General features: G+C 37.6%; 1 protein-coding gene across 2 annotated transcripts in view; it reads left to right on the top strand.

Moving 5' to 3' along the window:
* Positions 1-13,361, top strand: part of TRABD (TraB domain containing) — a 31,449-nt gene that overhangs the window by 13,768 nt on the left and 4,320 nt on the right. The window contains exons 1-8 of one of the 2 annotated variants that reach the window (XM_084205839.1): positions 409-467; positions 2,821-2,957; positions 3,095-3,261; positions 4,123-4,263; positions 6,728-6,838; positions 8,210-8,349; positions 9,624-9,796; positions 11,422-11,533. In XM_084205839.1, coding sequence (XP_084061965.1) covers positions 3,127-3,261; positions 4,123-4,263; positions 6,728-6,838; positions 8,210-8,349; positions 9,624-9,796; positions 11,422-11,533 — 812 coding nt within the window. In that variant the 5' untranslated portion in view covers positions 409-467; positions 2,821-2,957; positions 3,095-3,126. Of the gene's footprint in view, positions 1-388; positions 468-2,820; positions 2,958-3,094; positions 3,262-4,122; positions 4,264-6,727; positions 6,839-8,209; positions 8,350-9,623; positions 9,797-11,421; positions 11,534-13,361 lie in introns of those variants that run through there. The other variant, XM_084205838.1, reaches the window with a different exon arrangement.

The following is a 13,361-nucleotide window of genomic DNA, read 5'->3' on the forward strand; positions in this document are numbered from 1 at the left end:
GGTAGAGTCAAATGATATGAAATAATCAGTGCACATTTTAGTTTTCAACACAAAGTGCTGTAGTAGCTGTAGTACTGTAGTAGTGTTAGAGATAAATTTGTTCTTTTTATCCAGAATCCCATTTATTTTAAAACTCTGTGTAAGGTATAAATATTATCTCTTAAACTAGACATGGAGTAGTCCATTTTTAAGATGTTCTATCTCATACTCAGGCAGCTAGGAAAAAATAGTTGTAAAATCACAGATGTTGTGAACTGTGACACTGCTTAAATTATTTACTTGCTTGAATATTATTGGTAGGATCAAATTGAGTAAACTCACAAAGGGAAAGATGTATTGAAACATTTCATTATAATTCCCAGCCTCCTTTTGAATTTGTTTCATACAGGCTGCTGCAGATCCAATGTCGTCCTCTGATGCACCAGAAGATGGCCCAAAGGGAACATCAAGTATATCACAGAATATCTGTATGTTTCTGGTTGGACTGGGGAGGGTGATCATACTCGAAGGGGTATTCAACTAAATGTCCTTGCCTTTTCCTTACCTAAAAAGGACAGGGCTGTTGGCAGAAAAAGGAGATGCTAATGTAGTCATAGCTGATTTAATCTGTTCTTTATTTGTTTCAAGGCCCAGTTGTGTAAATCAAATTTAGAAAGAGCACTGACATATAGATTGTCAGTTTGCTGATCCCATACTTTCAAAAGTAAATATTTTTAGATTTAATAGATACACTCAGCTATTGTTTTAAGCTTAGTTACTGCATTCTAAGCCAGTGATGCATGAGTATATGTTTGCTTTGACAGTCTGGCATCTAGTGATATGATGATGATAAGTTGTCCCAAATGGAAAGCTTTGCCCATGCTAGCATGATAATGTTTTGGCAAGCCTGCAGGATGTGGCAATAGAAGTATTTCAACCAAAACTGTCTTGTGAAGCCCAGGAAGAGTATCTTTTCTTACCTGTTATTGGCAAGATCAGATAATGTCGGGCATTTCTTTCTCAAGAGGAAAAAGCAAAGGCTTCTTAGGATTTACTTTATCTGTATTGATACACTGTTATGATATTAGTGTATCCGGTGCTCACTTATAACAATAGGAGCATTCAGATTGTGCTTTCTGGCAAATAATAGGCTCTGAACCACCTTAGGGAAAATTAGTGTGTAACAATAACACTGCTGAATAATTCCTAGGGATCTCAGCTTTCATGGGAGCAAACAGAGCCTTGACTAAAGCTATGCGGACCTAAAGAAGCAGATTAATTTTTTATGTGGCTTTTTTTTCCAGATATAGAAGTTGGTTCAATAAAAACCATAGCTGCTCCTGAGAATGTTTTCCTTAATTGTGTCCTTAAATTATAACATCTGGTGCTGTACCACTATCACATTTTTTCTTCATGTGAAACATTATTCAGTCCAGTACTGAGTATATGTGTGAGGTGAAAGCTTGAAAAGTAAATAGAAATTACACCCTTTAAGGGTTAACAAATATGTAGAAACCACTTTCAGATGGGGCAGTCTGAATCATAAATGGCTTTAGGCTAGGCAAGTATTTGAGACAGGTATTACACACACTTCCCCATGTATTATGTTCTCCATTAGGCATCCACTTTTGACCATAGTGGGAGATGGGATATTTGCTTGGGTGGGTTTTTGTTCATCTGCTATGGCTGCTTTTATAATTATGTGACTGAGAGTGCTACAAATGCAACAGCCTTACCTCTACTTCCTTTTTCAGTCATGTTTTTCTTACCTCCTCCTCAGCATCACCATCTGTTTTGGCAGCAACATTGCCATAGCTCAGACAGTACTGATTGCAGCACACCATGTTCTTGGGTATTGACCATGAAGTAGCAGGTTGCTCAAATGCTGAGAAGGATGTTGAAGGGTTGCTTTTGGTTTTCTCTTTTGTTTGGTTGGTTTTTTTCTAATTTGGTGGGATTTTTGTTTGGTTGGTTGTGGTTTGGGGTTGGTTTTTTTTTCTACATAAAGTCTTACAAGATTAGTATTTGTGGGACACAGCTGGGGCCAGAGCCACACAGCTAAACCAGATTCATAAAATGAATGTGTGGTAGGAGGCTGTAATTTATCTGCATCTTTGACATCCTGCCTACAAACTGTTCACTAATCTTTTTTTTTTTTTTTTTTTTTGTTCCCCTGGGCTTAAGATCCTATTCCAGGCTTCTGGAGACCACTTGAGACTTCTGCTAACTTGTGCAGCAGCTTGCCAGAGAAAGAGAGTTGGTTGGAAACAAAACTCTGCTTTCCTGCTTGATACTTTTTTTTCCTAAAATGTATTACAGCTTTAAGATGACTCATTCAAAACAACTTTAATTTCTCATTGATATAGAGTTAAAGCTTCTCTGTCTCAGTCAATGAGGCTACCTGGCAATGAGCATCTGTGACAAAGCTGATAGATCCTCCTGGTTTCCATACAGGAAGCTTGACAGGGAGGAGCTAAACTCACTTTGTACCATTTTGATCTTAAATAGTTGTTGAATCTAGGAAAGAATGATTGGATTCCTGACCTAAATACCTCTTGAGGTTTAATTTTCCTTTGTGTACTGATCCCTGGTGTGTTAATCACAGAAAAGGCTAAGGTTGGTACTGTAGGTATCCTATATGTGCCAATATGTGGAGGTGACTTTGCCATCATATTCACACCAGTGTCCATGTGTTGCTATTGTTTATATAGATAAGAATCCCAAAATGGAACACTTTGGGTTTAGAATTTAAAAAATGCTTTTTTTTTTCTTTTTCTCTAATTTAGTGTATACCTTTTCTAAGTATTCTTTGCTTCTCTGTCCACCTCACCTGCCACACAGCTTCTCTCTTTCCCTTACTGAACTGCGTGGACAACCTGTCCCAGTGTCCACAGGGTAGGAAACCTGGACTGAGACCCATGCTTGGAGGCAGCCTCTCCAGTGATGGCACTCTCAATGATGTAGCTTCAGAATTGAATGTAAGATTACAGTGGTAAATCAATGGCCTTTTAGCTCTGCTCTGCTGTTTAGTGGCGACATTTTTATTTTCTGTCTCTACTTACCTGCACTTTATATCATGTGTGCTTTTCTTTTCTATTTTTCTTTACATTTATAGCTGATGCAGATGCTTTTAAAATTCTCCTGGAGATGAAGCTGAAGAAGAGGCAGAAAAGGCCTGCTTTACCAAGCACTGTGACTGAGCTTAATACTGAGGATGGTTCTAAAGTATATGTGGTTGGAACAGCCCACTTCAGTGACAGCAGCAAAAAAGATGTAGTAAAGGTAAATACTCAGCATGAGGCCTTCAGCAGCATCTTTATAATGTTTCAATTTAGCACTAAGTAGAATGAAGTCCATCTCTCTGACTTGGTTCTGTGCTGTAACCTTCAGGCTCTGTTTTTTCTGATTGGCGATTGGAGGGCTAACAGCACTATGGGATGAGAAGCAGTCATGTTACAGTAATAATTTTTGATGCAATACACTGGTCTCCTAGCTCAAATATTTTTATTTGCCATTCAATATAAAAGGCAGATACAGCCTCAGTGTTGAAATTAGAAATCTCACTAGTGAAGCTTACATTGCCTGGATAGTTTGGCTGTAAAACCATCCTGCACAACACTTGGATTCCATTCTCAAGCTACAAATAGGTCTGAAGCCCTAGTGCAAGTAGGAACTATTTCATATTGTACCTCCTGCAAACTCTGCAGTTTAGGCTGCCTTTATTCAGGAGGTAGAGGAGGAGGAATCTTGTAAGAGCCAGGGTTGCAGGGTTGACAGTTCTGGCACAAAGTGTATTCTAACTCAGATGGAAAAATACCACAGAGAACAGTCAAATTAATTTTGTGAATGTGAAAAGTTTAACATGAAGTGTTTCTTCTCTGCTCCTCTCCCCAGCACAGTATGTTCACCATTATCCTGTCCCAAAGCGTCCAGTAACTAAGACCCTTTGCTGTCACCTTCCTTAAAATTTTTGTCAATGCATAGTTATTTGGAGAACTCTTATTTACTACTCTGCTGTTTTTTTAATTGAAAATTATTATTGGAATGTGATTTTAAGGTCCTTTCTCTCTTTACAATGTTGATATTGGCTGCATTTTTGTTTATTCCTTTCTAAAGCAGTATAAATAAATTCATCTTTTTCAGACAATACAAGAAGTGCAGCCTGATGTAGTTGTGGTGGAACTGTGCCAGTACAGAGTTTCTATGTTAAAGATGGATGAAAAGACATTACTAAAAGAAGCCAAAGAAATAAATCTGGAAAAACTTCAACAAGCTATAAAACAGGTATGATTCCTACAGTGAGAATTAAAGGTTTATGTTAAGAACAATTTGTCAGATTGCAATCAAAACCAGTGTTCCCACCAGCTGGGAACCTAATACTGTTGATGTAGGTGAGGGTACTATTACGGTGGCAAAGCTAGGTTTGGGTGTTATTTTTGTTTTCAGATGGAGCATTGAGGACTTTCTTTTCACAATGGGATTGGTTGGGCAAATTATTGACCTTGACAAGAATCCTCCTACATTTAACAGCTGCTCCATTTGCAGGACACAAGTGTAACTTTTCAATTGTAATGCTCTGCTAATTTATTTAACTGTGATTATTATTCCTGCAATCTGCATCTGTATCACATCTATTAAAGAGCATTTAATTTTGGCATTTTCTGTTTATCTGCATTCCTTCTTCAGCCTAGTGTGTTGCTCTTTAATTCCTACCTATCCACTTGTCTTTGGAGTAGTTTCTACTGAAAAAGCCCTAGAGGGGGATTCTGAAAAATTCGGGCTAAAAAGTGTGGGATTCTCTTCAAATTATAACTAGTCTGGCAGTTTGATGTGGACATGTCTGGATGTGTGTGCAAAAAAAAAAAAATCCTGTATTTTTTAGTTTCAGTTAGCTATCTTGTATTTGAGTGATTTTAAGCTCGGCACAGTGCAACAACACAAAGTTGACTTAAAAATGACAAGACACTTGATTAGAATGACAGTGCTTGGTCAATAGTAAAGAGTTTCCTTGTCCAGTTGGATGAAGAAGTTTGTAGATTGTTATTTTGATTGTGTGGTAACTGTATATTGGAATTGCTTTATTGATGTAATTGGGGAATTTTCAGGACTGTATCCTCCCCCCAGAGGGATATAATCTGCATGGATGCAGTAGCCCTTGCAGTGGCTCAGGGCTATGCAGTGTGTGTGCTCGCACACAGGGTCTCAGAGCTGGCTTTCTGACTCGCTGAGGGAGGCAATAATGTGTCTTTCCTGTTTTCTTTGTTTATGCCCTATCAAAGGAAAAGACACTGCAAAGCACTTGCATCTTGCATGAATTGTTGCATCTATCTGTTTATCTTAGGTAAAGTGGATTATTCTGATGCATGTAGCCAAAATGCATGTTCACAACAACAGGAACAGCATAGCTGAGGGTCTTCTGACCTTGTGAATGGGCACAGAAACTTTTTTTTTTAATATCAAAGCTAAATTGAACAGTTTTTGTTGTGTTAAGAGGAAAAGGACAATGAAAACAAAATAGCAGACTTTTTTTTCCTCTGTGATGTAAAGTCATTTTGGCAACTTTGCAGTTACCACTTCCTACCAGGGCTTGAAGTGATCTTGCATGCAGACAGTAGAAAACACAGACTCTGGCTCCAAAGCTAGAGAATACTGCAAGGATCCTTCCTATTCTTATAGCTCAGTATTATTGTCCTTTACTTTATTTGCAGGAATAATGCAAATAATAAAATTTGAACATTGGGTCATTAAAAGAATATATTTTTCTATCTATTGTCTTCAATAAAAAAATTCCTGAACCTTTCCCCTTTGAATCACTAACAGTATAGATTATATAGGGAAAACCAGGAAGAACAGTCCAACTGTCTCATGCCAATTTATAGTGTCTTTGTTTTTTTCTGACAAACATCAGACCATTTGGTAAGTTGCTCAGTTATGCCTTAGTTGCCTCCTCGTATTGAAATGAGACAGGCCCAGAAGCTACACTAAAAGTCAAAGCTGCTCTTTCAACTTTCATCCTTAAGTTCAGAAATGAGGAAAAAATGCCCAAATGGTGTCTTTTTATAATCACATTAAATATTAAGCACTAAAATTGGATTGCATTGCTCTTAATTGGAGCTGGAAGTTGAGCAGAATGTTGACACGAAACATACATATTTGCAATGGATCACTGGCATCCACAGCTTATCAAGTAACTGCTGCAGGTTAAAACCAGACTTCCTTTAGCTCCTCCTTGAATTTCAGAACCCTTACAGTTGTTTGCAGAGAAGCACCCATTTGCTTTCCATTAAGCAAAGCAAGATGGTGCAGACTGGTATCTGGCTCAAATGTGGGTAACCTGGAGATGTGCAGTAACAGTTGGCTCAAACCAAACTGATAAGATAGGTTTTTTTTGTACCTTCTCCCTGGCTTCCTGCTTCCACTATCCCTTCTGTGTCCATGCCACAGAACTGTTTAAGTTATTCAGACACTTGCTTCAAGGACATAGAGTAAATACAGACTGAAAGAAATCTGGCTATCCTTCTTTATTTTCTTAACCTGTTGTACATTTTTGTTGAAGGGCAGAATACTTTGGGCACACAGTGAGGTAAACTGATGAAAACCGACATATGGGCTGTATTGATCAGTGAATTGGCTCCAAAATGTAGCTTCAGTGCTCTTTCTTCATTAAAATAATTAATGTTTTTTTCATTTCTGTGAACAGTGCATTCTTCAGCTGTTTTTTTACATGTTTTTCTCCTTCTTCTGCCAGAATGGAGTTATGTCTGGATTGATGCAAATGCTGCTTCTAAAGGTTTCTGCTCACATCACAGAACAGCTGGGAATGGCCCCAGGAGGAGAATTCAGGGAGGCTTTCAAAGAGGTGCGGACTTGAAATGGCTTTTCTGAGGTCAGATTACTGGCCTTTTGCTTCCAGAGTTGAACTCAATAAAACCATTTTGCTATTGCCTAGAAAAGAGCACTCTGGCCAATGAAGCCAATGAAGTAGTAAAAATTATTTTTTACTTCAAACTGTACCTTAAGGTACAAAGATTTGTAGACACAAGTGGTAGGAAAGCAATTCAAAAAAGGCTTCAAATAAGGCTTTTTCCTGATGATATTTCTGAAGACATTTGTTTTCATTAATAATTTAGTTTCTTTTAAATAATTATTTTTGAACTCTCAATATTGATCTTGGTCCCATTGTTGGTGCTGTCAGGATTTCAGGCTGTGAAAACCAGCTCTAAAGGATTAATGAGATCTGACACATTCCATTCATCTACAAAGATTAGAGAAGTCAAATATCTGACTGATCTGTTGATCCTGTATTTTCTTTTAATGTCACCTTTTGTACTACTGCCAGCAGTGATACTGGAATTAAATAGTAGCTGTGTTTTACATGACTCTTAATTTTTTTGTCTGGGAATACTGGGGCACTATTTTCTGTATATTCATCCATCTTGCAGAATGTATCTTGCTTATTTTTATGTAAATTATGCACTAGTAAGGAAATCTGAGAGACATTGCTGATAAATAATCTGGAATCATTTGGTATATTTATCCTTAATAAAAAGAAAACTTGTTCAAGGTTTATTTTCTTGAGCATTCTAGACCAGAATGAAACATTGTGTTTCCCATTTTAAGCAGGAAAGAGAAAAAAATATCTCGGTCCTATTCTAAAGTGATTGCTGGAAATTTTTAAACAACTGTCCATAGAAAAGAATTGTCTAGAAATTCTATACTATGCTAAAAGGTGTACAGCCAAGTCTCACATTATCATGTGGTATCTGGCATCAGTTATTGTCTCATAAGCTCTTCTTTAATATCTTTTACCATGACCAACTGTAAGGTTGATGATCCTGACAAATACTAGGTGAAAGCAAGATGATGACACCGATGATGGTTCACCTCGGACTTTATTCAGGCCCAGATGGATATTGAGCCCCATTGTCACCTTATATAGTAATATTCAGAAGCTTTGTGCTTCAGTACAAGTAACCTCAAGGGTGTGGCATTACAGTTTCACGGAATACCAACTGCATTGTGTAGTGGATTAATTCCTTTATGAAGTAATGTATTAGTATTTTGTAAATTTAACTTATTACAAAGCCAAAATATTTTTTATGTTGAAGCATGGAATATCTTGCTCTTTAAGATACCTTGTATAACACAGTGAATCCTTACTGTACATTAATAAGAATGTGCTGTGCTGCAGTATGAAATGTTGACTAGTTATTTGTGTCTTCCCTTTCAGGCCAGTAAAGTACCTTTCTGTAAATTCCACCTTGGTGACCGGCCCATCCCTGTTACATTTAAGAGAGCAATTGCTGCACTTTCCTTCTGGCAAAAAGTCAAGCTTGCTTGGGGCCTTTGCTTCTTATCTGACCCCATCAGGTATGAATAAGCACCCCATATGATTTATGTTTGGGGTGGATTATTCAGTTCTTCAGTTTGACTTTAGTATGAGGGTACCCAGCCTGATGCAATGAAATTTGAAGTTAGTGAGAAGGATGAATATACAAACTATCCTGCAATAATATGTATTTTTGAAGTGAAAGCTGTCTTTCTGATCTTGTCAGGTCTTCCTTTGTCTTTCAATGCATTACTTCCAGGTGAAGTGTAAGGCTAGATGCTGAAGAATTCCTAGTATACTTAAAAATTTTTTTTAATTATTATTTTATTATTTTTTTGCAGAAAATGAAATCTTTTCCACTACTGTGTGTGGGTATTGTAAATAAGAGAGAGTAAAGGCCTCAGTACAATAATTTGTTTGCTCTTAAAAAGTTCCACACTTAGCCATCAACATGAGATTCCATGAAAAATGAAGTAATTCAACATCAAAATTGTCAGTCTGTTGATGTTTCTAGGTCTGTTGAAAGCTAGCATTTCTCCTTTAGCTTACCCTGCTGACATTTGTAGTGTTCATCTTGGAAAGTAAAGGAAGCCTGTTTGACGTCATTCTTTGATAAACAGTGATGCCAAACCAGATCATTTCATTGCCACAAGCTATGACACAGCTAGGGGTGCTAACAGAAGGGTTTATAGCACCTATGAAAAGAAAAAAAGCTCATTACATTTACTCCCACAGTTTTTATTTTGCATTTCCTGCCTGTCTGCTATTTTTCTGTTCTGCAAATTGGTTTATAACTTTGACATCTCTGCTAAAGACCTGTGATTGGCAGTTGGAACCTGCAGATCCTTCTCCATGCCCTCAGACTCTGCATTACAGTGTGCCTTTTTTGTTCCTTAAGTAGAGTCTCTGTGTGTTCAGTGACCAGATCTGCTTCCTCAGAAGAGCTGTGTGTAGGCTCTTCTAGGCTTATTAATGCACACTGAAAATGGGGCACCATGGTAACTCCTGCCTTTGAAGCCCTAGTGGTTTTGCTGACTTGAGTTGCCAGCTTTTAAAGTGGGAAAGGAGAAAATCCAGTTGAACTGGCTAAAGGCAAGTGACCTCTTTTTCTTTCCCTTTCCTTCACTGCAGAGGCATTGTTAGGTATCAAGTTCTACAGGTTTATGGAGATTATTTTCCTTCTGGAGATAAAAACTGGGGGAAGAGAACTGCAGACTCTGTTTAGGTGTAATGCCCAATTGTTTTTATTCATTGGCTTGTCTGTGTTGACCTTTAAAAGTGTAACAGATACTGAGAAAACTTACCTTTCTTCCAGTAAAGATGATGTGGAGAAATGCAAACAGAAGGATTTACTGGAACAGATGATGGCAGAAATGATTGGAGAATTCCCTGATCTTCATCGAACGATTGTCTCCGAACGAGATATTTACTTGACCTACATGCTGAAGCAAGCAGCAAAGCAGATAGAACTACCTCGAGCTTCAGAAAGTAATTGTTTTAAAGCAGAGATTATAACCAGCAAGGTGTTCTTTGTGTACTAGTCCAAAGTTCAGTTTTTAGGAAATCTGGGATGTTCAGTTCATGAATGCCACATGTCACATAAGATTCAATGCTTAAAAAAATTAAAAAGGGGTATTACTCTTCTGTTGAAACCACCTAGAGCAGTAGACTCTAAATTATGTTCCCTTTCTCGTTGTGCTATTTAAAACTGGTAAGTACTAATTAGCCAGACAGCCTTTCAAAAGGCAGGGATCTGGTATGACAGCACAGTAAGGGACAGTTGTCTATCTCGCTTGTCCCGTTATCTCACCAAATTCATTGTTGTCACTAGCTGCTGAGGGACTCATTTCTTGATAAGTTAATAAGGGACTCATTTCTTGATAAGTTAATTCTCTTAATTTCAGTACTCTTCATAGGTTTTTTTATAATTGTAAATTAGGCTGCTGGGAACTTTGATGGTCTGGCAGTAATAATCATATGTCACTGCTATTTCAGCAAGGTGTAGGCATATAGAAAAATAGTATTTCTCTAATCTTTGGAAGTATTCTGCTGCCATATGTAATTGGCATGCCCTTCCTATAGATAGGCATACTGAAGTGTGTTACCTCTTTCTTAATATCTTTAAAAGGTAGTTTTTCTCATCACTTTAGTGCAGAACTGTTGTAGTTGCAGTTCTGCTTTAGAGCAACTCTAGAATAGACTGAGAAAAAGAAAAATTAGAAAAACCATTTTGGTAAATATGTATAATAGTTCTAGTGTTTTCAATACAGTTTTGTTCCATTTTGAAGTGGGCTGCTCTTCACATGTTTACTTTTTTTTTTTTTTTTTCTGGAAAAATCAAGGGTGAATATTTAAAGCAAAACAATGGAACTTGTATTTTATATTTATGTATTATGTAGAATTTTCCCCATAGGAAATCAGCCTGATCATTATTCCTTAGAAAGTTTTTTGTGAGTTATTTTTATTGTGGCATGGTGCTATATTTTTCATTGGGGAAAACTTCCAGAAACCACATTTTGGGTGTTGTGAAATATGGATGGTAGATGGGAGGTGAGGGTGAGAGCTGGCACATGTTGCATTGGTCTGATGGTTGCTGGCTAACTGCTGGATGTCACTGGCCTGGGTTTGCTGTTGCTGAGGCCAGGTCTCTAACAGAGAGCTTCAGAGGCCTGGTTGTTCTCTGATTGTGAGCCCAAATCTTGTTACACTTGGTGTGCCAATCCAAAGTGGCAGAGAAAGTTCTCTGTTCAAGAGACAGCAAAGACCAGGGGTGTTCCTCAGCAGCAGCACAGAAACATGACCAACACAGAGAAGGAAAGTAATTTAGCTTGCATCTGCTGAGCCTGTCAACCTGAGGCTGAAGTATGAGCACTGGCCAGGTCTATTTATTAAATAAATGATTCCTGAAAATCCAGAAACTGTGCTGACTTTTTCAGACTTTCAATGAAAGAGGCAGTAGGTGAGTCAGTATGCAACAACAGGGTTTCAATATGTGGTAGCCCCTATATTTTGAAAAAATCAGTTTTGTCGCCTCACACATTGGCTGATTCTTTATAGCTTGAAATTAATTCTTTTACAGATATGTTCCTTTCTCTTCATCTTTCTTTTCTCAGATGAACCTAGAAAATATATCCCAGCTGTTGTAGTTGGTGTTGTTGGCATGGGTCACGTACCTGGGATTGAAAAGAACTGGAATTCTGACTTAAAGATCCAGGAAATAATGAGGTAACAGTTGTGCTTTCCTACATGTTGATGTAACAGCTTCTTTTGCTAAAAACCAGCAGTTTCTTTGGAGTTTTTTTGGTTGATTGTCACAGCTTGAAGAAGCATCTCTACTGTCATTCCTGCCCTGTCAGCTTGATGACTTGCTGTGCAGTGCTTGCAGATTGTGCTGACAGCAAAGAAAAAGAAAATATCAAAGGAAAAAAAATAGTTGATTATGGAGGGAAGTAGAGATGAGACTATGCCCTTGCCTAGAGAGAAAATTAATTGGTCCTCATTTAAGTCTTCTAAAATGAAAATTCAAATGAGGGTTGTTGAAGATGGTGAAAACAGAGCAAGGCTCTTAGTCTAATGTAGGTAAATGTAAATCATTGGGTGTAAAGCATTTGTTTTGTCAGGACACTGCTGGCTCTGGCAAGCTTAGTGTCACAGTTGCTTGTACCCTATTTTAAGTGTATATGGAAGTAATGATTTGTTTTAATGTGTATACCTAACTAATTATGAACTGCTTTAAGCCATGTATCTCATGAACTCTTGCTTCAAAGTACCTATTAAAATAGATGTATAGGCTTTGTAAAAGACAGAACTGAAGAACCAAAGCATTCAGACTATGTGTATTCTATAAAGCCACAAAGGTCAGGACTTCAGAAATACAGGAGAGATTATAATACAACCTAGTGGTATTGGTCTGTCACTGACATGTTTTATGAAAAATCCTTTCTTTAGGATTTTTCCTCCTGAGAAGCTGAGAGGCCTCAGGAACAAAATGTAAACAATGATTATCTGCTGCTGTGGAATGCAACAGGTGGATCTGTGATTGTTCTCATGGTGTTGTTTCTGATTAATGGCCAATCACAGTCCACCTGTCTTGGACTGTTTCGGTCAGTCTGAGCCTTTGTTATCATTCCTTTTCTATTCTTAGCCAGCCTTCTGATGAAATCCTTTCTTCTATTCTTTTAGTATAATTTTTAATATATATCATAAAATAATAAATTAAGCCTTCTGAACATGGAGTCAATTTTCTTGTCTCTTCCCTCATCCTGGGACTCCTGCAATCACTGTCACATTGGTCTGTGGGGCTTTAGGATTATGGAATCTTTCAGACATTCACACTTTCCTTATCACATCTGTTTATTGTGTTTATGTGACCACCTCACCCATCTCTTCAGAGGCTATGAAAACCAGAAAGGACTGACATCCATATAAATGTTATATTTAGATATCTAAAATATGATTTAGAGAGACTTTTGTTGTCTGGATTCAAGAATGCAAAGTACAGAAGCTCTGCCTAGCCATTTATAACTATCTTTCAAGGCTAAGCCTCACCTGGAGTCACAAACTAGATGTCCATTTTCCTCTGCACCCTCACAAATAACCTGTATAGTTGTGTGGTGTCTGTTGGTTGCATCATTGACAGCACAGAACTGAACAGCCCAAAGACAAGTGCATTTCTTCAAGCCTGCATAGAAGGTCTTTCTCATTAAAGTTTAGGCTCTGATTGTCTTTACCATGCCAGTGCCATAACTGAGCAGGAGAGTTACTAGTATCTTTCACAAGACATTAATATTTTATTGACTTGATTGTCTGAAATAATGTGAAACAAATGACATTCATAAGAGTGCTATATTTTCAAATTATTTTTCTTTCAACTTTTTTACCCTTCCTGCTGTTACACTGCAGTTGCAGAGCAGAGTTAGGGCTTTCTTTTGTGTGTTTAGTGTTCATCACTGCTCTAAGATGGCAAGTTTTTTTAGATTTTCCTGGGTATTTAGTTAAAATTTAGAAGTTGGAACGTGAACTTGAAAGTTTTCTGGATAAAAACATACATATA

This window comes from Fringilla coelebs (assembly GCF_963513975.1).
Source record: "Fringilla coelebs genome assembly, chromosome: 5".
In the NCBI taxonomy this organism is placed as follows: domain Eukaryota; kingdom Metazoa; phylum Chordata; class Aves; order Passeriformes; family Fringillidae; genus Fringilla; species Fringilla coelebs.